General features: G+C 45.5%; 2 protein-coding genes across 4 annotated transcripts in view; both read left to right on the top strand.

The window, feature by feature from the left end:
* Positions 1-4,715: 4,715 nt before the first annotated feature.
* Positions 4,716-24,153, top strand: part of TLK2 (tousled like kinase 2) — a 69,730-nt gene continuing 50,292 nt past the window's right edge. The window contains exon 1 of one of the 3 annotated variants that reach the window (XM_062508136.1): positions 4,716-4,955. In XM_062508136.1, the coding sequence (XP_062364120.1) occupies positions 4,811-4,955 (145 nt within the window). In that variant the 5' untranslated portion in view covers positions 4,716-4,810. The remainder of the gene's footprint in view (positions 4,956-24,153) is intronic. The other 2 variants (XM_062508134.1, XM_062508135.1) reach the window with 2 other exon arrangements.
* LOC134053246 (tRNA N(3)-methylcytidine methyltransferase METTL2-like) lies at positions 9,341-19,230 on the top strand. Its single transcript, XM_062508137.1, has 7 exons — positions 9,341-10,707; positions 12,604-12,653; positions 13,262-13,322; positions 14,548-14,687; positions 15,452-15,558; positions 15,748-15,813; positions 17,113-19,230. Exons 1-7 carry the CDS (start codon positions 10,324-10,326, stop codon positions 17,262-17,264), a joined length of 960 nt encoding a protein of 319 aa, XP_062364121.1. The 5' UTR covers positions 9,341-10,323; the 3' UTR covers positions 17,265-19,230.

Raw genomic sequence — 24,153 nt, 5'->3', positions numbered from 1 at the left:
AGCTGTTGGGAATCTGGACTGACTTCCCCCTAAAATGAAGGCAGTGTCGCGGGTGCCGGCCGTAGTAGAGAGAGGGAGGAGTTGGAGGTCCCTACTGGGGCAGGGCGTGGACTTCGTGGTTTCCGTCAGCTCCCTGGGAGAAGGCATTTGGGCGCGATAGAAGCTGCTGCCCTGCGGAACAATCTCCGGCTGCATGGAGATTGTTGGAGCCCGGCACCACTAGATGGTGGTGTCTGTACGTGCTCGGCCCAAGTTTTCCACCTCCTGGGCTGCTGAGTGATCATCTCCCACACTGGACGGGGACATTTGCCCCACGGTGGTTCCCAGGGAGTGGGGACACCCTGAACCCATCCCACTGACACAGCTCCTACAGCAACACTTAAGGCCAAGATTCTTTTTACTGCTACTTTAATTCCTGGAAGCGCTGAAGTGCTCTCTTTCCTTGGACCCCATCAACTCCTTTTGTAAACTGTTTTCTGTTAATACACCCCAAAAATAAGCAAAGCACTTCTAATGCAGCCAGAAGATGACAAAAAGTGTGTTTTGTCTGATTCACAGCCCAGAATGGGGTTTTCTAGGTCTCTAGGGAATTTACTGAAATTAAACACATCTCCCCACTCATTCTAGGTAAGCAGGTCAGTGAAGTGCCAACACTCTCAATGGAAATCCACTTTCCAGAACAGAATCTCCAGGAGATACTGAAGGACATGGCTGTGGATGGTGAGTACGTCAGCACTTTGGGATAGTTTAGGATCTGGAGCATCTGCTGGGCAAAAAACTTAAGATTTGGAGAAGAAGAAAAGAAAGTTAGAATTAAAAAGCCAAAATGCTGCATTTCCCTCTGTACAAAATTACAGAATAATTTAGGTTGTTGTATTTTGGGCTTCCCTTCCTTCCTTCCCTTCCCTTCTTTGCTAAGAGAATCGGGATTGTTCAGCCTGGAGAAACAAAGCTTCAGAGTGACCTAATTGTGGCCTTGTAGTACCTGAAGGAGCTGACAGGAAAGATGGAGAGAGACTCTTTTACAAAGGCCTGTAGTCATAGGACAAGGGGGAATGGCTTCCCACTGTCAGAGAACAGGGCAGGGTTAGATGGGATATTTGGCAGAAATCCTTCCCTGTAAAGGTGGGGAGGCCCTGGCACAGGGTGCCCAGAGAAGCTCTGGCTGCCCCATCCCTGAAAGGGTTCAAGGCCAAGTTGAACAGGGCTTGGAGCAACCTGGGATAGTGGAAGATGTCCCTGCCCATGGATCTCTAAGGGATCTCTAAGATCCCTTCCAACCCCAACCATTCCATGACTATGATATCTCCCCACTGACTAACTCCACCTTCCCTCATAGCCCTGGGGACATGGTAACATTCCCAATGTAGACTCCAGCTATGCCCTTGGCCAGCAAGGAGCTGCAGGAAGCCCATGACACACCACAGGAGGGGACTGGTACTCCCCTCCTTGCTCTCTGCTCCTACCTGGCTTCTCCTTCAGCAGCCCAGTGATAGGAGCACAGGGAGGCTGCTGGGTCTCTGCAACTTTCTTTGGGTCACTCTGGCGTGGGACACGCCATGCACTCAGCATAGCTTAAATTCTATTTCTGCACTTCCTTTAATCTTGGGTTGAATTTTTGCTTTTCGTTACATGGCAGAGAGGCACAGTGTGAACTCGGTGTGTCTCAGCAGTGCCACCCCTCAGCAGGGCACAGGAGAAAGGGTTGTATCTGTATGCTTGATGGAGCACTGGAGGAGGTGATGGCTAATGAGCAGCCATGGAAAGGTAATTTAATCCTTCTTGGCCTCAGCATCCAGCCCTGCTGGGAGGGAGGGAGTTTTATTGCATTATTATGGCTACATTTCTTCAGATCCTGAGATGGAAGGAGTGGGTGAAAGGCAAAGGTGAAAGGCAATACTATTATTAATATTATTATTGTTATTGTTATTATTAATTACCTCCTTTTGGCAAGTCTCTCTGTGCTGACTGCCAGCGGGCAAAGGAGCTGTCCAACATTTTCTTGTTACAGAGGGCACAACCATTGTGGATAATCTGGGTTTTGACCTAGCCACAGAGGAGACTCACTTGACCCCAGAGCCATGGGAGGTGTCAAGTCTGGATTCTGTGGATGGGTTCTCTCCAGTTGCCCTTTTGCTGTCATTCCCAAAGCCTGAAATCTCCCTGGAGAGCTTGTCACAGCTGCTGGCAACACTCCCTGCTCCACTCAAACATTGCCTGGGTGCTTCCCTAGGGCACAAAGGTGACACCCAGGACCTCAACTACATCCTGGGCTCCACAGCCAGCAGGGCTCACCTGACCAGCAAAGAAAGCTGGAAGCCTTAGGACAGAGGAAGGTAAGGCTAGGTACCTAAGGTCTTTTTCCTTGGAGGAAACCTAGAAATCTTTGGAAACCAACAGATTAGTTAAAAGCCTTTTGCATGCCTGTACTGGTGCTTGTCAGATGACAAGGATGTGATGTTAACATGAGGCAGTTGATTCCCTTAGAATACTGCAATGGTTCCCACCCACATGGGATAAACATGGAAGCAAGTCTCTGGTGGTGAGGAACTGATGGCTCTTCCAGCAGTAAAATCACTCTCCCCTGTCTTAGCAGGGTCTAATACCTTATTTTTGTACCTCCAGGTGCCACAGAGGCATCATGCTATGATGGGGATTTCTGCCCCTGGACTTAGTCCAGATTCTCACTTTTTCCCTTTTTCCAGTTTTGTTTCAGATGTTCCTGGCTACAAGAGCAGAGGCCAAGCTCTTCTCTTACCAGATGGGACACAGAACAAGTCAACCTTACCTTTTCTGGCTACTGATAAACTGCAGGGAATTGTCCTCCCTAGATAACTAACCAGCACTGTGAAAAATGGGGATAGATCCCCATAGCATAACTTGTCCAGATCTTTTCAAGGCTGCTGGGATCTCTGCTCCCTTTGAGCTCTGTAAAAGCAGGACAAGGCTCAGTCACTGATCACTCTGATCACTCTCCTCCTCTTCAGCCCCTAGGAAAAATGGGCAGCTTCAATTACCAGAGGAATCCTCCACCTCAAAGTATTTGGGAAATGGGTTGGATTTGGCACCTCTGTCCTGGGAGAACTGTTTTAGATTATCAGATAAATTGCCTCTGTGGGATAGAGAAGGAAGTTCCCCTCTCTACTGGGGTATTTGTGCCTTATATAACAACATACACAAAACAGAGGGGCCCCAAGAAGAGATTTCCAGAAAAGCTTTATATCTGGTTGCACATCCAAAAGCATCTGTACGGCTGTCATCTGTTCTGCAAAGGCACTGCAGGAAGTGCCACCAGGGGTATGTCACACCAATGTGCATTTTAAACCCCCCAGGTACCAGGTCCCTCCAAAGCCATGGGTGCAGCAGCTGGTGCTGAGTGGGGCTGGGCTGTTTCACAAGCCAATGTCGCCCTCTTTTGTCCTTTGGTTGCCATCCACAGGAGCTCAGGGACTGCACCAGCCAGTGTGGAGACTCCCTCAAGTGTTGCAGAAAGAAGACCCACAAAATTTGGAAAGAAGTGGGTCACCCTGTGCCTCCCTTTGCATGCTGTGAACAAAATTACAGAATCCCAGAATGGTTTCTAGGGGACTTTAAAGACCATCCAGTCTCACCCCTGCCATGGGCACCTTCACTGTCCCATGGTGCTTTAAGTCCCGTCCAGCCTGGCCTTGGACACTTCCAGGGCTCCAGGGGCAGCCACAGCTGCTCTGGGCATCCTGTGCCAGGGCCTCCCCACCCTCGTAAGGAAGAATTTCTTAAAATATCCCCTCTAATCCTGCCCCCTGTCAGTGTGAAGCCATTCCCCCTTGTCCTGTCACTCCAGGTGCTTGTAAATAGTCTCTCTCCATCTTTTTTGCAGGCTTCCCTCAGGTACTGGAAAAGGCCACAGTTAGGGCACCCCAAAGCTTCTCATCTCCAGGCTGAACAATCCCAATTCTCTCAGCCTTTCCTTGTACAAGAGGTGTTCTATCCTTCTCATCATCCTGGTGGCCTCCTCAACTTCCCTCCTTCCTCCTTCATCTTCCCTTCCTCTTCCCAGAAGACCAAACAAATAAATATCTAAAGAGGTGCTGAGAAGATGGAGCTGGACTCTGATCGGTGGTGCTGAGCAATAGGACAAGAGGCAACAGGTGCAAACTGATGCCCACGAAGTTCCACCTGAACATGAGGAAGAAATTCTTCATTGTGCAGTGACCAGGCACTGGAACAGACTGGCCAGAAGTGTCAAGCTTTCATCCGCTGGAAGTACTCCAGAACTGTCTGGAGGCAGTCCTGGACAATCCATTCAAATCTTTTGAACCTGAACCCATTACGCCCCGTTGTAAGAGGACAAGGGGGAATGGGTTCAGTTTGAAAGAGTAGGGTTAGGTGGAATATTAGGAAGAAATTCCTCCCCATGAAGCTGGGGAGGCCCTGGCACAGGTTGCCCAAAGCAACTGCAGTTGCCCCTGGATCCCTGAAAGCTGGATCCCCCTTGGATCCCATCCATCCTCCAAAATGAGGATGGATGGGGCTTGGAGCAACCTGAGCTAGTAGAAGGTGTCCCTGCCCACGGCAGGGCGTAGAGTAGGATGGTCTTTAAGGTCCCTTCCCACCCAAAACATTCTGGGATTCTGTGCCGTATACTTTGGAATGACCCTACTGGAGCAGGAAGGCTGGACCAGACGAATCCTGCCTGTCCCATCCCGAGACTCCATGAAATGCGGGATGAACTCCAGTGAAGGCCTTTTCGGGACCCTTTCCCAGGGCACGGCCCCATCTGACCACTCGTCCCATGTGACTGCCGCCCTCAGTCCTCCTTCGGGTCGGCATGCGCGGCGTCGCTTCCGTGGCATCGCTTCCGCTTCCGGTACTGGCTATCCCGCCATGGCGGCGCCCAGCGAGGCGCAGGAGCGACGGCCTTTCGGGCGGCGGCTCCTCACCGACCCAGCCCAGCTTTTTCAGCACAACGCCTGGTGCGTGAGCGCTGTCGCCGCTGCCCGCTTCAGACCTCCGTGAGCCGCACGGGGTGCTGTTGTCCTGTGGTGCTGCCCCGCGCCCGGCGTTGGGGTGGGGGTGGCTGGGACGGGCTTGCCGTCGCCTCTCCGATTCGCGGTGTGTGCGGCCAGGCGCTGTGTAGTGGGCCAGCTCCAACCTGCCCTCTCCGCCTCACGGGGCCCTGAGCGCGGTGACCGCACTCCTCTCTGAACGCGCCTCGAGAGACACCATCAAGGCGCAGAGAGGGCTGAGGGAGTGATGGATGTAGGGCTGGCGGCCGGAGAGCGGAGACCGGCATCCCCGGGCAGGACAGTGCCCTATGCGGCCGGTGCTCGGGAGTGCTGGTCCTCGGGCGTCCTGAGCCTTCGGGACTGCTCTTTGCAGGGTTCTGGACTTTGGGGACTGATCCCCTGAGGGTTCCTGAACCTTTGGGATTGGTCTCCAGGGAGTCCTGAGACTTCGGGACTGATCAACAGAGAATTCTGAGCTATTCTCAACCCCTCCTGAAGCAGTAGCATTTCTCAGGCTCCTGTGGTTGTAGAAATTGTTATATTTCTGTGGTTAATAAAGGTAAATTACCTGCTGCCAGAAATCCATTACCTGCCAGTCCTTCAGTGAGGTGAAGGTGTGCCAGGTGTGTGCTTGGAACAGGAGCTTTTTATTTGGATACAGTAGTTGTTTTAACTCAGTTAAACATCCAGATTATCTTAATTTGCTGAGAACTGGAGGTGTTTTACATTTTTTTGGTAAATAGATCCACTTTTGGTCTCTGGCTGCTATACCTTGTTAAGAATCAGATGTATTTAATTTGTAATTAAGTAATAGATATGTCAGCCTGTCATTCCTTCTGGGACTATTCTATACAAAACGTATGTTACAAAAGTATATCCTTAGTTCCTGTAGAAATTCTTAGTAACCTGTTTTTTTCACAGACTTAACATTTAAGCCTTTGTTTTGTGAGTTAAAATCAAAAGAGTAATTCCTTTTGAGACAAGAACTGCTTCTTGGGCCTTGTATTCTGCTTTTCATTTACTTGTGAAAAAAGGCCACATTAATCACTTTAATGACTGCATAGCTCTGTGTGTGCTTTGAAGTTATTAGTAATTCTTAATGCTTTAAAGCTTCCTGCATATTTTTTCTCATAAGTTGATTTATTTTAGCAGTTACCTTCCAAATAACCCAACTGCCTTTTTTGTTTTAACTTGAGAAAGACAATGTAGTTTTGTGCTGAGTACCCTCATAGTTTTAGCAAGGATCTATTCCCTTTAAATTTGATTTAGCATCCAAAATGGGACAGATTTAGGATCCCTTCTGTTTGCAATTCTATGAGTTCCTTCAGGAGTAGGAGTTGCATGTGCTGACTAGGCCATTGTGCTGGTGCTGGGCTGGAATTAGGGATCACACCTGCACTCCTGTCCATTTGGAGGGCTCTCCAGACCTTTCTCTTTCCCTCTGTCTTTTTCCTCTACCATGCTTGGCTCTAGTTCATCTTATTTTTCACAACAGGGATAATGTGGAATGGTCAGAAGAGCAGGAAGCCAGTGCCAGGAGTAAAGTTGAAGAGAACAGCTCACAGCTATTGCCACAACATAAACAAGGTACTTTTGGACAATGTCCTCATGTGAGTCTTGGCTTTGTGCCAGGAATGGAACAGTCTGGCTAGGGCCACATCAGAACATCATTAATTCCTCCCTTCCCCCTCTCCCAATCACTCAGAGGCATTAACATGTGTTTGATAATGGGAAATTGAGGATTAGGAACCTTTCTGTTCTTAATTTGCCTCTCTGTGACTCTTCCACCTTCACTAGTGACTCCTTCTGTTTGGGAGGAGTCAGATTCGGTTGAGCTACTTTGTCATGTTGTGTATGTTAAATGCTTGTTAGTGTTGATTGTCAACAAACTTCTTTGAGTGTAGAGTTGTTGCCTCTGCTTATTTTTGCTCTTTAAAGCTTAACTGCTAGTAGCCAGTCTCTTTTTGCTGGCTTGCTGTGGAGTGAGTCCTGATCCAAGCTGATTTTCTCTTCAAAGGGTCTGATAAAGTACTGTCTGTATCTGTCTCTACAGAGTCAACAAACTACATTAGAACAATATCATCAGAGAAAATAAAAATACTTTATTTTGATTGTTTATCCTCAGATGACAGCAAAGGGATTGCAAAGTTTTTATTTTATTTTATATAAAGGATACTTATCAATCCAAAATGCAGAACTTACTTGTCTCTGAATCAAGCTCAAGGTGCTCAGTTCTGTGGTTAAGTCATGGCTGGAGCCCATCCTGAGATGGTTAATAATGCATTTCCTCCACACCTGGTAGAGATCATCCAGTCCCTCAAATAGTGGTGAAATGGTTCTTTGGTGTGATAAGAAACTTGTCTGATGATGATCTTGTTATAGCCTGCCGAGCTCTAGAGTAGATGTGCTCCTTTTGTTCAAATTAAATCAAGTGTGTCACCCATAAGATGATGCTGAGCACCACTGGAACTATTGAGACACTTCCATATAGCTTCCAGTTGTGTTCACAATAGCAAATTTAATTACACCAAAGAGTAACCCTCCTAATTTCTTGGACTCCTAGAAGTATCCAGCAGTTTTCCATTGTGATGCCCATTGTATTGAGTTCATTTTAAAATCTGGCTAGCATTAAAGGATGCTGTCTCTCATGCTTTGAGAACCTATATACAACTAGGAAATTGTGGAGCAATTTGCTGTTGGAGCAGTTTGTCAGAGCTCTATGATGTATTTCCCAGACTGAACAATGGAGCCCAGTCAAATGTTGATGGTTGCTATTCACTGGGAAGCATGTAGAGACAATGGCATGGCTGGAAAGTAGGGAAAGCAGCCCAGGCAAATGTGCCTGAAGGGTCTGGTGGTTTGAGAATCAGGATGTCCAAGGAGAAGAACAAAGGCAGAGTATTGATCATTATGGCTGTATTATTCTGTGGACTTCTTAGGAATGTCAGTATTTGTTCTGAAGAAGGAGAGAAGCTCTGTGAATATGTGGAAGATGTCTTCTGGCTGGGAAAAGAAGGAGAAAGAAGTCCAAATTTCTTGGTTTCCTTTTGAGGCTCCATGATTAGCCTTGCAATTCAAGCGGTCCCTGATTGTCTTCTGGTCATGGTGCACAGTTACTTTTGTTTGCTCTTCTTTTGCAGAGTGAGGGGGTGAGTATGGGCTTGGCTTTGGGGATGTGCTTACAAAGGTGAGCAGAAAGTCAGGAGTCTTTATCAGAAAAGTCTCTGGAGTATTCTGGCTTGCACATAGATGGCACTGTGAGCTAATACCCTAAAAAGGGCTTGAAACAACTGTGATGTGAACTTTTCTGGATTGAAGTCTTACTGAAAAATTAACATGGTCATATTTTTGTTTAAAATCTCTTTCTTGTATGATCTTTGTCAGCTGGCCCTTGGTTTTTTTTTGTAAATACAAAAAAAAAAAAAACAAATATTGTTACTGGTGCTTTATTCAGCGCTTTGAAAACACCAGGCCTCAAGGTAAATGAGCTTTAAATAAAGGTTCTCCACATGTGGTTTGGAGTATAACAGTTCTTCAAAAGCATCCAACAGAATTTCATACTAATGTAACAAAGGAAGAGCAAAATGGTCTTGTTCACCAGTGTACTGTGGCAGAAATGTGGGCAATCCAAAATGGCTAGGCTGGGCTGGAATTTTGTCCCAGCATCTCAGTTAAGCATTCCACTGCAGTCAGGTGGTCATGGAATTGTTGGAGATGAGCAGGAATTTGTATTTGTATTAGGTAAAAGTGTGTTTCATCCCCAGAAGCCTTGCATATTCCTGCTAGTACGTGGGAGAAAGACAGTTCAGGACAGAGTGTGCCATGGTTTGGATCAATAGCACTTCTTCCAGCATCAGCAGTCATTGACTTCTTTCATGCCAATAAAGACCTGACTGTGACCTACAGTGAGATCATGGCACAAACTTACTGCTTGTGTCTAATATTAGACATTAAAGTTTCCTTTAGCTTGGGGTTTAAGAACCAGGCTTCTTAAAAGGAGAAAATCCTTGTAGTTGAGATAGAGATTATTTTTATATATAGCTCTTTGTACTGCAGGGATAGATCTTACTAAAAAAAGATGTATGACTGATTAGTGCTTCTTTGTTAAAGCCATTTTTGTCTATATTTGGCTGAGGCTACATATTTTTCCCAGTGTTCTGGTTCACTTTAGTGTCTTGCTTTGAAACAGTTTTATGTTCTTCAGGAAGACTAATAAATAAACATCAGTTCAGCTAATAATGCCCTCCAATAATTTTTTATTCCATAATGCACTTGTTGCTGTGCAAAGATGGTTGAGGGATTACTTGTTATTGGAATGCAGTTGGGGTTTCTGGCCATGGATGTTAATGTCTCTATGTGATTCCAAGCATAGGATGCTATAATTAGATGTTAATTCCCAGGACAGAAAACTCATCACACTGATGAAGTCATAGTCGCTTGGATTTGTAGCTTCCCATGGAAGAAATAGCTCCCCTAGACTGTACTTGATAGGAAATCTTTGAAAGTGTGTGGGAATAAGTTTGCAGGTAACTCAAATTTCACTTGATCAAGGTTTTGTAAGAGCTATTTCAGCTCCCTGTAATACTCATCTTGCTCCTTGAATGACCCATTTGATATGAAAATGCTGCTTTCAAATAAAGTCTGTTCATCTTTAGCCTGTCCACCTTAGCTCTCCACTTGTACTTTAATGCAGTGGTCACTGTTGACTCCCTTCTTTTGTTTTAGTTCATAAATGTGTGATGCTCTGACACACACACACACACACACACACACACACACACACACACACAGAATTATGGAAAGCAAAGTTATCTGGACTGGATCGCAGCAAAGTGTGGAAAACAGGTTCCTGTTACCTGGAGGATTGCATAAATTCTATCTGAGCTTCCTGCCTGGCCTGGAGAGTTGACTAATTTTTCTGTTTCTCCACATGAAAATAGGAGCAGTGTGTTGGACAGGAGGTTTCAATACACTTAGGAGTTGTGCTTGATGCTTAATGTCACTAGGCTCCAAATTATTTGTTCCAGTGAACTGAACAAGTTAGTGTTGGAGATGGAAGTAAAACCAGATTTCTTCATTGCAGTCTCCTTCAAAGAGACTTTCTGTTGCCAGCTTCCTTTAAATCCTACCAGGAGACAGAGTTTTCTCTCTTTTCCCTTTTAAAGTCCTAACAAAGTGACTGTGAGGACATAGACTGAGTGTTTATGTGGGATTGCAAATCTCAATAAAGGTGATTTTCAGTCAGTAATCTCACTTACTACAGCAGATTGGTGCATAGATATCTGCAGTGATCTCTCACTCTCTGAACTGAGGCCTTCTGATTTGATGCTTGGTGATGTTTTTGCTTGTGTTCACAGAGGAATATGAGGTGAATGCTAAGAAATACTGGGATGACTTCTACAAAATCCACGAAAATGGCTTCTTCAAGGACAGGCACTGGCTGTTCACTGAATTTCCTGAGCTGGCACCTAACAGGGACTCAAGCCAAAATGGAGATTCTGTGCATGGATTTAGTAACACAGAAGAATCCAACAATGAAGGGTTGGGAAGCTGTGGAAATGGCCATTTCTCTTTGGAAACCAGGACAGAGAGTCAGTTAAACCTGATAAAATGCCCACCTGGGGGTCACACAGAGGAGTTGGCTGCACAGAAGGACAGTGAACTGAGTCAGAGTGATGGGGATTACCCAGGATCAGCTGCATCTTACCGTATATTAGAGGTAAGAGCTGTAAATGAAAGTCACACATCAAAGCCTCCCTTGTGTCAGTGTGACTGGCACATAAAATGTGTATCACTGCCAAACAGCAAGGGAGCAGATGATTGCCTTCAGTCAGTAATGTGCAAAAATCAGAGGGCAGTTTAAAACTGAACTAAATCTGTTGGGATTCTTTTGGTTCAGACTCTGAATTGGCAGAGCACAAGGACCATAAGAAGTTTACAAGTTTAAAAGTCAGCTATTGCTATCAGATGTTCAAACAAGTATTTAAAAGGCATCTTTTGAAGCAGCTGATTCTTCTATTATGTGTAAAGTTTTCACTTGTGTCCTGGTTTAGGGCAGGTTTGGGAGGAAACTTTCAAAGGGGTCTCTCTAGAGCACAGATTCAAGTAGCCCCTCCCCCTACTTGTTCGGGGAAAGATTTCCTCTGAGAAAAGTGGAAAAAAACCTGCTTATTTAACAAGCAAAGTATTCACAAGCATAAAAAGTGGATAATATTAAACAATACAATGTCTCACTGTTCTGCAAAGATGGCAAGTTCAGAAAGCTCTTGTCTTGGGTTGTAGCTCGGCTTACTCAGTCTCTTATCAGTCCCTCCGGTGCTGGTAAATGCTGCGTCCCAGGCCCTGGTGGGCCACAGGTGTGAGCTCACAGGTGTTTTTCTGGGTTTTTAGTCCAGAGCACTGCCGATCATATCCAAGAAAAAGAAAAGCCACAGTCCAGGGAACTTCTCTGCCTCAGCTAGCTAAAAAAAACTAACTAAAAAGCAAAGGAGAGCTCTCTCCCACTGTCTGTGCTGCAGACAACACAGTCCATGAGAAGGAATACATGGGGGAGGAGCAAGTGCAGTTTCTGAAAACTCTGCATGTTTCTTCTCTCCCCCCTTTGCTCTTGGAACAAGTGTTAAAGGTGCAGATCTTAATATTAAGCATAAACAGAACAGATGACAGTGGATACAAGCATCATATAGTCACCCTAGGACACCTTGTCCTTTACCTTCTGCATGTTTGTGCTGACTCCTTGGGAGGTATGAAACAAAGCAATGAAGCCAAGAATGTAAAGATGCTCTTGGGTTTGTTCCTAGGGCCGTTGTGATAACACAGGCTTTGTCCCAGAAAAGTCTGTGGCAATTATAGATATTGGGCTGCTGACAGCTGGTTGTGGCTTTTTGCTCTGCCACCTCTAGTTCTGCACGGTAGATACTACTGTATTTGTTTAATACTTAGTATTATATGAAAGTCCTGCCCTTCCACAGAGAGTTAGTATGAACTGTTCTGATGTTTTAATTTAATCTGACACTTTTAAGATTCTTCAGACTTCGGTCTTCTCAACATGCCTTTACTATCTCACCTGGGCTCTTTAACTAACATCTGTCACTGCAAACCCTCTTTGTTTCTGCTCAGTTTGTTTCAATTTTACTGATTCTTTAAACATTCAGAGGCCACTTCCCCAAACCCAGTTGTGTGAGCCATCATCTCTTCAAATGGGAACAAGCAGAGGGAGTAATTAGAATAAAGCAAACATAACTTTTCTGTTGCTCTGATTTTGTATGGAAGTGAATGTAACTCATCCATGGCCTTTGCCAGTGCTTGAGTGACTCATACTGGTTGCTATGCTTGGGATTCCAGCAAAAGCAGCTTTCAAAAGAGTAACAATATATAGTTTATTGTTATGATTTTGACAAAAACTTGCTTAGTGGTTTCCCATGTATGTAATCCTGTTCCTCAGACCTTAACATGATTGGATCATGCAGGGACACCTAAGAGTGGTCACTGGCATGCTCAGCTTTACTCATGAGTTGCTCTGTATTCCATGGCTTTAGAGAGATGACTGAAAATTATCTGCATGGATGTGCTGAAGGAATTATTTTCACTGTATAAATCTGCTCTGTTTATACAGGTTGGCTGTGGGGCTGGGAATACAGTCTTCCCAATTTTACAAACCAACAAGTAAGTAGTGACAAGACAACAGAAAATTGCTTTCCACTGCCAGAGGGCAGGTATAAACGGGATATTGGGAAGGAATTGTTCCCTGTGAGGGTGGGTAAGCCCTGGCAAGGGTTGCCCAGAGAAGCTGTGGCTGCCCCATTCCTGGAAGTGTTCAAGGCCAGGTTGGACAGAGTTTGGAGCACCTTGGTCTAGTGGAAGATGTCCCTGCCTATGGCAGGGGTGGAACTGGATGATCTTTATTGTTTCTCCCAACCTAAACCATATTGGGATTCTGTGAAGTAATTCTCAGTAGGCTGCATGACCTGCATGAGATACCAGTCTCTGAAAAACAATTGGAAAAATGTTCTATATGTTCCTAGTTTAGACAATATCAGATAAAAGCCAATCTGCAGCTTCAGGTTATTGTGTTTTGAGCTTGGGAGCCCTTAGTTTTAGAGCCGGAAGGAAAAGGAAGCAGTCAGTTCTGTATGAAAATAATGGATGTAAAGGAGCAGTGGAATCTACCAGATTTTGCACAGAAACTAAAGCCCAGGATTTCTGGGCTTTGTGCATTTGAAACACTCCTTAATTCCTCAGTATAAATGATGGGTTTCTTTGATTTGTTGCAGTGACCCAGGCCTGTTTGTTTATTGCTGTGATTTTTCTACAGCAGCTGTGGATCTTGTCCAGGTAATCTCAGTGGTGACTTATGAAAATATGGGAAGTATTTGGGGCCAGTTGTCCATTAATGCAAGTCTATCCCAGCTACCAGTGACTATCCAGTTGTGCTAGCAGCTTTCTGGTTCTAGCCAGCGCTGGTGCTGACCCTTGCACTGGGAAATCTGGAACATGAGCCATCAAAGATTGTAGAAATTAGGGAAGTAGAAGTTCCCAAAATGTCACATTTTGCAAAGCACACACTGCAGCAAACAAGTCAGTCAGATTTTCTTCCCCTGAGGTAGGCAGTACTTTTTTCAATACAGTGTTCTTTTACTGAGTAACTTGAAAAAAACTTGAACCTTGAAAACATTGAGGCTATTTTTTACAGGAACTGAAGCTGGTTTTGGTTTGTGTGTGTGTTACTGTCACCACAGTTCTGGGAGCATGGTCGGATTGCTTCTACACAGCTGATGAGGGATCATGTTTGTGGATGAGGAGGCTGGGATTGAGTCAAAGGACAAATACCACTCATAAATTTCAGGTCAAGGCAGAACTGAGAATATATGAAGTATCAAATGCAATCAGTCACTTCCTGAGATGAGAGGAGAGCATAGCACCAGAGTCAGCATCCATTTCCTCCTCTGGATGTGACACAAGCACTGTTTGTAGAGGCTTCTACAATCTGTAGTAGCAGCAGCTTTAGAAAAACATGCAACTTCTAAAGATGTCTAAAATCTGATTTTTAAGACTGTAACTTTAGGCAACCAAGGTTGATTTCTAGGGTATAGTGAATATCTGCTTGTAGGTGAAATGAATATTGATTTCAGTGATGCAGAGAGGTGCCCTGGCACTCTCACGTATGTAAAGGTTTCCAGTTTATCAGTATAAATCTCTCACTTCTTACCACTGTTAGTGGAACTCTGACCTTAAAATTGCAATAAACCCTGAATCCAGTTTGGCAGTTTTTTACAGTGCTGATTGTCTGATTTTAACAAGAAGACCAAAGCTCTTGCTAAATCTCCTGCGTGTAAGTATATTTTCACATTTCACATGTGTTCCTTTGAGAACAGCTATGCCTGACCAAGGAGCATACCTGACACAGAAGTCCAGTGAGGCTGAAACAGGTCTCTGAACACACCTTTTGATAATGTGGAAGTTAAAAGACTCCATGTAATATTAATAATCCATATTGTCCAGCTAATACTGAGATCAGGGTCTGCTCCTAATGCTTTTAATTTCTCTCTCTCAAATACAGAACAATGCAGAATATGATACTTCTCGCTGCTTTGCATTTGTCCATGACCTGTGCAATGACCAAAGCCCTTTCCCAATGCCAGAGGAGAGTCTTGACATTGTTATTCTTATCTTTGTCCTCTCAGCAATTCTCCCAGATAAGTAAGTTTTAATAATTCCTTCTGATTGCAGAAGTTAATTCTTCTATGACCTGAGTTCTTCTATAATCTCTTGTCAAGGAAAATTGAAGTTTGTTCTGTTTGTGGTCCAGTTTTCCATAAAGCCTCAGAAAATGAAATCTGCAGGTATTTGCTGTTGCTGTTGTAACCGATTCTGGCAGAGGACAGGGTGATTTTAAGTGGCTGCAGGTGATTGTTGCTGGGCTCACTGTTCTGTGCCCCAGCCACACTGAGCACTCACTCTGGAAAGCATTCTGCTGGATTTTCAGGCTCAGAAGGTAGTTGAATTTCTCACATGGGAGGTGGCAAGAAGGAAGGGTTCAGGTTCAGAAAAAAGGTAAGGAAAGTGCTGTGGTCTTAGTGTCATAATTGTTACAACCTACATTAGTCTCTTTTTTTCCCTTTAGTTCCCTTTAGCTTTACTTCACAACATTTCTCTTCAAGTTCACTTGCTACTTGTTTTACAGAAACCAGTGGAGATCCTTTTGTAATCAGTAAGAGAGAGCAGTTAATCCCTACTGTGTCAGGATGTTATCCTTGTAGGGAAAAAAACGGAATCGGGGAATATCAAAAAGTAGGGGCCAAATAAAATCAACCCACCTGACTCTGGAAGAGCTCAGGATGCTGCTTGCTTTGGGTAGCTCTTTATATGAAGTTGAAACATGTAGAGCGTTATTCCTTCTCTTTGAAAGGAAACAAGCATGATTTTGCAGAGTGTTGAGTGCTCCTGGTTTGTTTTTCTCTCAGGATGCAGTGCATTGTGACCAGACTGAGTCGCCTTCTGAAACCAGGGGGAATGATCTTGTTACGAGATTACGGTCGTTATGATCTCGCCCAACTTCGGTTCAAGAAAGGTATTTCCTTTTCCCTGGGAATTCATGCCCCATCACTATTAGATTCTGCTTCTCTGGAGCTGTGTCTGCCCTGTTTGGGGGCAGCTCATTAATTCCCCAAAGCACAGTGTTTGCTGGAGAGGGGCCTGTTGTTGGATGGCAGTTGTTGCTTTTTTAAGTGATCACTGTTTATATCTGTCTTGCCCGTAGGTCAGTGTCTGTCTGATAACTTCTATGTGAGAGGTGATGGCACTAGAGTCTACTTCTTCACACAAGGTAGGAGGCCAGAAATGTGCCTCTGACCATTGAAAAACATCTCTCTGACTCTCCTCACCACTTCTTGTCCCTGTGCCCTCCAGATTGTCCACTAGATCTTTCCAACCTCTTTCTTGGAGCACTGTGAAATGTTAAGTATCTCCCAGTTAAACAGTGACCTGGACTTGTCAGCTCCTGGTGCAAGCATGGCATGGTCAATTCCTTAGTGGAAAGTCCTTTAAGAGGAAACTGGTGTGTTTGCTACCCTGGGAGGGGTGGGATTGGAGGAGCTCTCCTTGTATATTGACTGCAGATGATGGAGGGAGATGGAGACCATTCAGAAGAACCTCCCTTAATTTTCCTGCTCTCCTATAGGGAATCAAAAGGGTGTGGTGCAGCATGGAGCTAAAGCAGCTCCTCTGCTGCTGCTTGGCACTGGCAGCAGTTATTCTCCCAGTTTATAACCAGCTGTGCCTCCAATCCCTCCACTACAGGCCTCTCTGCACAGTCAGTTCTAGAGCAGTGGCACAACCGAACTGTTCCCCACTCCATGAGTCCTGTTTGGCACAACAAAATTAATGTTTAATGCATGTTTGGCAAACACCTCACAATAGAAAGCATCTGATAAGAAGCACAAGCTGAGACCTGTCAGGCTTTTCCTACACAAACTCCAAACAAACCATGTGCTCTGGAAGTAAGCTCTGCTGCTCAGCAGGACTGGGGCACTGTGGGACTTAATTTGCTTGGTCAGAAATACTTGCCAATGGAATCGTTGAAGCTTGGAGGGCTCTTAGTGCTTTAATTGGGTCCCAACAGGGTGTGTGTTTTAAGGATTTTTTTCCCCAAATTTAACCTTAATGAATCCCACTCCCCTCCAGCCTAGGCAGCACATATCTTACTGACACTATTTGAAAGCCTAGGGCTGATCCTGTTCTTTGCTCTTGTGGACTCTGAAATTCCTCTGGGCAGAGGGAAGGAATGGCTCTGTCCCAGCTTGCCAGAAGATGCTCCTTAATTGGTTACTAGGAGCAGTACCCATATTTGAAACTGCTGCTGTTTTCTTTGTCAAGGCTCTGTAGTTCTAGATGTACTCCTAGTAATTCTTTCCTTCTTTGACAGAAGGGGAACTTGGGAAACTGTGATGTTCAACTCCCCTAGTAAAGTAGTTAAGTCTTGTTTGATCATTTCCATGCCAGGGTGAGGCCGTGGGTTTCCTCTGGTGCATCTTTCAGCTTAGCTTAGCCCTCAGTGTGAGCAGATACCAGTTAAAGAAAAAAAAAAAAGCTATGGTCTCTTCAGTCTCCATCTCTTTGCTTCTAGATGAATTAGATCATCTGTTCACCACAGCTGGGCTGGAGAAAATCCAGAATCTGGTTGATCGGCGATTGCAAGTGAACCGTGGGAAACAGATGACGATGTATCGGGTGTGGATCCAGTGCAAGTACTGCAAACCCACCGCACTTCAGCCATGAGGCATGTGGACTTTAGGCTGGAGCCTCTTTGTCTTCTCATGGTGACATGTGTTTGATGCAGTTCTGCACACCCAGAACCTCAGTGCCTTGTACCATTCTGTCCTAGTTTGAAAGACAGGTATTTGCTAAGAAAGGCAGAAGCCTCCCTTTGAAAATGAAAAGTGTGATCCCTCCTCCCTACAAATTATTATAATTTTGGAATTAAGGGAGTTCTCAGGCAAAGGTGTGGGGATAGGAATAACAGTTCTTTACTAGTATATCTAACAAGACAAACAAGAACAACAACAGCTATGAAATTACCCACAAACAGAACAGTAACTCAGTCCCAGTCCCTTTCTGGCCCCAGGCACCTTTTCCCTGAGCTGCAGTTCCCGGTGCTGGGGGCGGGCAGGTCCCGCAGAGCTGCAGGAGGGCTGGGGGTGATGGCAGAGCTGTCCCAGGGGGAGAGAGAGAGAGATGGAGAGAGCTCTCCGCTCACGGTGTGGGTCCCAGTGCTCAGCAGAGTGCTGGATGGTGGCAGGTTACAGCGAGAAGGCAGCAGGGCAGGGTCTGACAGCAGTGAGGATGGCTCCCGATGCTGGGATGGCAGGAACAGGGCTGAGGCGGCGATCGTCCTTCTCATCCGAACTTCGTGGGTGAAATGGGCCGAGCCAGAGCCTTCCGTCTGCTCTTCTGGCTGTTTGAATCTCATGGGGGTTCCCTCTTCCCTCCCTTCCCCCTTCACCCTGCCACCAGGACCCAGTCAACAGGTATCTTAGCATGACAATGGGGAAAATTCCACAGAGGGGAAAAAAGGAAAGAACCAGTCCCCAACTCATGCCTGACATTAGTTCAAGTGTGTTTTGCTAAGGACAAATGCCCTGAGAGTAGAGCAAGCAGTATTTTAGAATCACAGAATATATGGAGTTTGGAAGGACCCATGAAGATCAAGTCCAACTCCTAGCCCTGCACGGAACACTCCAACAATCCTATCCTGTGCCTGAGAGCATTGTCCAAACACTCACTGAGTTCTGGAAGCCTTGGGGTGACCATTCCCTGAGGAATCTGTTCAGTACCAGCCACCCTCTGGGAAGAACCTTTTCCTGATACCCAGCCTAACTCTCCGTGGACACGGCTCCAGCCATTTCTTCCAGTCCTGTCCCTGGAGTGAAGAGACTGGTTCCTGCCCTCTGCTGTCCCTCAGGATGTTGAAGATCCCAGTGAGGTCTGATCTCAGTCTTCTCCAGCTGAACAGACCAAGTGCCCTCAGCCACATCTCATATGGCTTCCCCTCAAGGCCCTTCACCATTCTCATGGCCCTTCTCTGGATGGTGTCTAGTGGCATAATGTCTTTTTTATGTTATGGTGCCTAAAATTGCCCCCAGCACTTGAGGTGAGGCTGCCCCAAAGCAGAGGAGGACAATCCCCTGCCTGACCAGGAAGGCTTTACCTGATGCCCCCAGGACACAGATGTCCTTTCTGGCTGCCAGGGCACTGTTGACTCATGTTCAACTTGCCATGGACCAGGACTCCCAAGTCCTTTCCTGCAGCTGCTCTCCAGCCTCATTCCCCAGTCCATCCCCACATCTAGGGTTGCCCCTTCCCACGAGCAGAATCCAGCACTTCCCCTTGTTGAACTTCCCACGATTGGTGAGTGCCCATTTCTCTGACTTGTGAAGGTCTCTGCAGGCCCTTTCTGCCCCTTCGAGACTCACAGCTCCTCCCAGTTTAGTGCAGACAGCAAACTTAGTATTCCTTAAAGTCCTGCATCCAGATCATTAATGCGGATGTTGAAGGCTTGAGAAGAGGCCTGTAAATGTCGTGCTACTCGTCTGAGTTTTAAAAATCATTTATGGTTTTAACCTAAGAGATGGTCATGATATCTTACAGCAGCTGAGCAGATTGAATAGCAACTTGCTCATACTCTGGATTTCCACATGAAACAGGAGAGCTCTGACTTTATCTCTGTCTTGTGTATTCTTGTATTGGGAACAAACATGCAAAGGATAAATCTGCTCTTCTCTGCAACTGCTCACTGATATGAATCCCTTGGCCATCTTATCTCATGCAGCTATTTCCTAGTCATTCAGGTGTGTGCCAACCCATGAGTTAAAATACATTGATCTGAGGGCAGGAACTGAGACTATGTAAGTCTCTCTGTGCCAGTTTTCCCTGGATGCCCCAAGTTGTGGAGATAACCTGTGGAGAAAGCAAATAATGTAGTGCTCTGCTCACTGTCCACAGGGATGTTCTCTCAGGGAATCAGGACACAATTGTTCAGGTGCTGAACAATTCCTCTCAGGCAGGGTTCAGGTTTTCAAAAGTTTACTGTTGATGCCGGTTTTGGAGCACCTTCAGAGTGCGGCAGATCAGGAGCATCTAACAGGACCAGGGTTTATAAACAATTATCTGTTTTTTTCTACTGGCTGCAGCTCCCAGGTCACAAACTGCCCTGTCTTGGTGATAAGATAAACCCAAGCAGGTGAGAGACTTTGTTAGTGAAAGTTATCTTTGAGATCAGAAAGATCTGAAATCAGCAGAATGTTTAATTTTTGCACTCATGTTTAATTTCTTAGAGGAAGCCAACACTGGGGCTTTCAGAAGGTATTTCCCTGTCTTTGACAGCAAATACCTTTTATCTTAGCCTGTTTTCTTCTGTTATTTTTAGGGTGTGGGGCAACATGTATTAGAATAAGTTTTGTGCTTTTCAGTGGTGATTTGATTCATATAAATCAGGCTTGCAGGAATGTCATGTGCTTGTGTGAGCCTGTGCCACCATTAGGGAGCTACAGTTTTCTTCTCCTATTACAAGTCTCACTAGTGCTTGCCCATTAATTGAAGAAGAAAAAGTCTTGGCTAGTATGTCTTGCCTTATTTGAGTTCATGAAGCATCAAAATATGTTGTGTGTATCCTGCTGGCTGAAACTCAGTTCCCTGTATTTTGTTGGCCAGACACTCATATGTGGAGCTTGGCATTGTCACCTCTGGAGCCACATAGGTTATTAAATAACTGCTATCTTGAACTAGAGCAGAGAGGGTGTGTTAGTTTGAAAACAAACCAACAGGAGACCCCAGGTCAGAACTACAATTTAATAGGAAAATTAAAATAAAGGCAGGAAACGCTGTCTTAATATGACAGTCATGATACAACCTGACACCCTGTGGGTCAGGGTGTTGGTAGCAGTCCAGTTAAATGGTGACTGCAGTCCTCTTGAAGTGATAGATATGGTTCAGAAGTGGTCCTGTAGAAGGGTCTTCCTCTGAGGGTCCAGTGGTGGTTATGTAGCTCTTGTCCTCTGAGAATCCAAAGGTAAGGCTGCCTGTGGTGCTCCAAACCTCAGATTATATCCAGGTAGGAATGCTTGGTTCCTCCCCCTGGGCGGCATATTTCATAATGGGATGATGTAATTTTGAGTCATGCAGTAAGGCCTTGATGGCTGATTAGCAGAGAGATATTCCCCCAGAGGAGGGAGTTATCAGGGGTGTGTCATGGAAGAGATAAAGAACACTGCCCCACCTGGTTTTAACAGTTTATGAAGATGGTGATAGAATACATACTTCTGGTTGCATCCTACATTGTCACCCAAGATGAGGGGTGAGGAAATGTCATTGCTGTTTTTGGAGAGCCTGCAGGAGCCCTGGAGAGATAGACCAGAACACCCTGATTTGGAAAGCATTGAAAGGGCAGTACTTTGTGCTGGGCATGTGGCAGCATGATGAGTTCCTAACTTCCATGTCACTATGTCATCCTGCAGGTATTGCTTGCATATTGCAGGTATTTGTCTGCTACTTGAAGGCTTCTGGATCAGGACATTTCAGCCCTCCCTGGGAAAGTTAACCCGGGAATCCATTCACACCACACAGGCTGCAGTGCTGGAGCAATGGAAATGTACCATTGCTTTTTATATATCTGTTTCTTTTAATAAATGTTGAATCAAATCAAATTGTGGGGTGGGGAATGGGAGTCAAATAACTGAGAAGGTAATTCTTGTTCAGTTGGTTGTAGTGTATTTTCTAAAGGACCTAGAACTTTTCCAGCATCTACAAATGAAACAGGAGGAGATAAAGCACATCTCTTCTGAAGCACTTTTGGCTTCTACTACACACAAGCCTGATCGACCCCAGAAGTTCTGCAGTCGCTGCTGTGTTTTCATGCTAAACCTATGAAGTCTGGTTCCCTGGCAAGGCTGAGGCCTCAGGCAAGGTCTAGGCAAAGCACAGCTCAAGCCCGCTAGGACCAGGTGAGCAAGCTGAAGTCTCCTCAGCTTATCCAGGCACAGAGTCAGGCTGAGCAAGAGCCATATGAGCACTGGACCTGACAGGACTTGTGTCACCACCTCAGTGACAGACCTCCTGGGTGCTACTGGGGCCTCAGGCAGTTCCCTGGGGTACTTCCCTCTTGGTCCCTGACAATCTCCTCCCAGGATAGCTTTATCTCCCTGCAAGAAAAATTATTGGGGTACACAATCAGCATAATTAGTGTGAATTAAAGTTATTTGAAAAATGCCTTATTAATCATCCAAAGATTTGTAAGCAGTGCAGGAAAGTATGTTTTTAATTATAAGCATGGTTTATGTAAAGTTGATGGACTCCCCTTTAAATTCTAACTCCTGAATGGGAGAAGATGAGGGCTTATTTGTTTGTGCTTTCAAGGCTATATCCCAGTTGCCTGGTTTTAACTTGGGCTTCAAGTAAAAAATTGCAGCCCTGTGAGCCAGGATCCATTGAAGTGGCTCTTTGCCTTTCTTAATGCTCTTAGTTCTAATGGAGTATTTAAGCAGTCACTTAGCAGGGCCCACGCTGGGCAGACATGCTTTTTTTTCCTGTCCTCTTGGTGGTGTTCAGAAAGCAGCAAGTTAATGGTGTTGAATTGAGCCAGGCCTCCTACAAACAGATACTGCTTGAGCTTCTTTAACTAATCCCTGCCAGCTCCTGCTCTTTCCGAAGCTGCTGGCCTCCTGCTACTCCAGGCTTGCCTCCCCGTGCAGCTCTGCTCAGGTACCTTGATCCTGACCTGCAGCAGCTCCTGCCATTTCCACCTTGGGCCTGCTGAGCAGGCTGGGTTACTCAAGCTTTCTGGCATGTTCAGAGGAAATTTCCAGATTTATTTCTACCATGCTGAAAAGACAGGTTAAGTGCCGCTAGTATTTTGGGGGTTTTCCCCCCTTTTCTTTCTTAGTAGAGTAATGTTAACTCTAAAGCCTTTCTTAGCATTTCTGCTCTGGTTTTGTTCCCAGCATTCCAAGTCTTGTGGCCTGTGGCTTACAGACAATACCAGCATGACCTGATGAACCTCCCAAGCAGAGAGGTGATTTCACAGTCCTTCACATGCACTGCCCCAGTGATCTTGGAGCATTGTTGCACTTTGGAAACTCTGGTCCTGGCTCTTGCCAGAAGATGGTGGATTTTCTTGGGGATTCATAGAATATTTTGGCTGGAAGGGAATTTTTTTGTCACCTATTGTGACCCCTCACATAATCCTTTCATGTAGGGATAATGCTATCAAGCCTGTGACTTGGATTTGGTCTTGGAGATAGTCCTTTAGAAAGGACTTTGATCCAGCCATAGTACTGAGGGCTCCAGTGAAGGGCAAAGAAGCTTTTGCCTCCCCAGGTATATCATTCTCAGAGCATTGTAGTTTCACAGGCTGTGAACTGGGAGGCATGAAGGAACAGGGGAGGTGATGTGGATGAGGGGGTGGGAGGGATTTTTGATGCTGTCACTTCAAAATTAGGTAAATTGTAAATTCTACTGCAAATCAGAGCTTTCACAGGATCTTCCTGACAGCTAGGTGAAAACAGCAGTCATCCACAGTGATTTGGATTGTTACAACAGTGATCATCAAATTCTTTTGACCAGGGGCATGTGAGTTTAGACACAGTTATCTTCGCTCCCAAATAATTCTGCTCTGCCTTCTTCAGGTATGCCACCACCATTTCTAATCTGCAGTGAGTTTTGGAGCTCTGGGATAAATGAGACCTGATTATTTTCAATAGAAGAGAGGTGTGAGCAGAGGGAACTTCCCTGTGCACACACCAGCACCTTATGCCACTGTATCGTAATGAAAGCTGGAAGAACTTCTTACTGTCATTGGTGTTGGGATGAACCCTGGCTTGTCCCCACTGGATTCCCTACAGGAATTGCAAACCCAAACTGTACTGAACTGTTTTTCCTGAGCACTACTGAAAGATGCACAGGTTTTACTGCCTAGAAGTGAGGATGGGGCTGCAAGGATCAAGTTGTTACAGGATTTGGGGACCATCCTTCCATCTCTCCAAATACGCATGAAGGGAAACTGAGTCATGCAGTCTTCGTTCTGATCAGTCTGCAGGATCTGATTTGTCAGTCAGAGAAGTGCCACCATTTTTGATTTGTTGCTATATTGGGGAAAAGAAGTCCATGAGGGATGATGCCACAATCAGGACCATTTTTGCTATTGTAACTATTCCTTTTCCTTGATGAGGGTACCTGGCACAGATCCTTGTATGTAGTGTCCCTAGACACTGACTTCAACAGAAGTTCTGATTTTGACTGTTTCAGGCCAATATAGAAATTACCAGAAAAATGAGGATTAGGAGGAATTTTTTGGAGGACCCTCCTGCAAAGTGAGGTGCTCTGGAGGAAAAGGAGTTGTCAGCTCTGTGCGTAACCAGCAAAGCTCTGGAGTTTGTGCTTTTAGCTCTCACTGAAGGCAGCAAGTTCATGCGTGTAACTACCTGGCTGAATGGGAGCTTGTGTTGCTTAAAAAGTGAGATGCATTGCAGGAAATTACCTTTGTAGGCAGCCCTGAGTGCTAATCTGAACTAAGCAGGATACAGCATGAGCCAGAAGAGCACAGGCCAGGCCTGGAGACTTGGCTGGAACACAGGCAGGGAAAAGCAAGGGAATCTGAGCCGTGTGTGCCTCAGCT

This window comes from Cinclus cinclus, chromosome 24, assembly GCF_963662255.1.
Source record: "Cinclus cinclus chromosome 24, bCinCin1.1, whole genome shotgun sequence".
NCBI lineage: Eukaryota > Metazoa > Chordata > Aves > Passeriformes > Cinclidae > Cinclus > Cinclus cinclus.
Note: the sequence above shows the minus strand (reverse complement) of the source record. Positions and strands in the feature narration are given on the sequence as shown.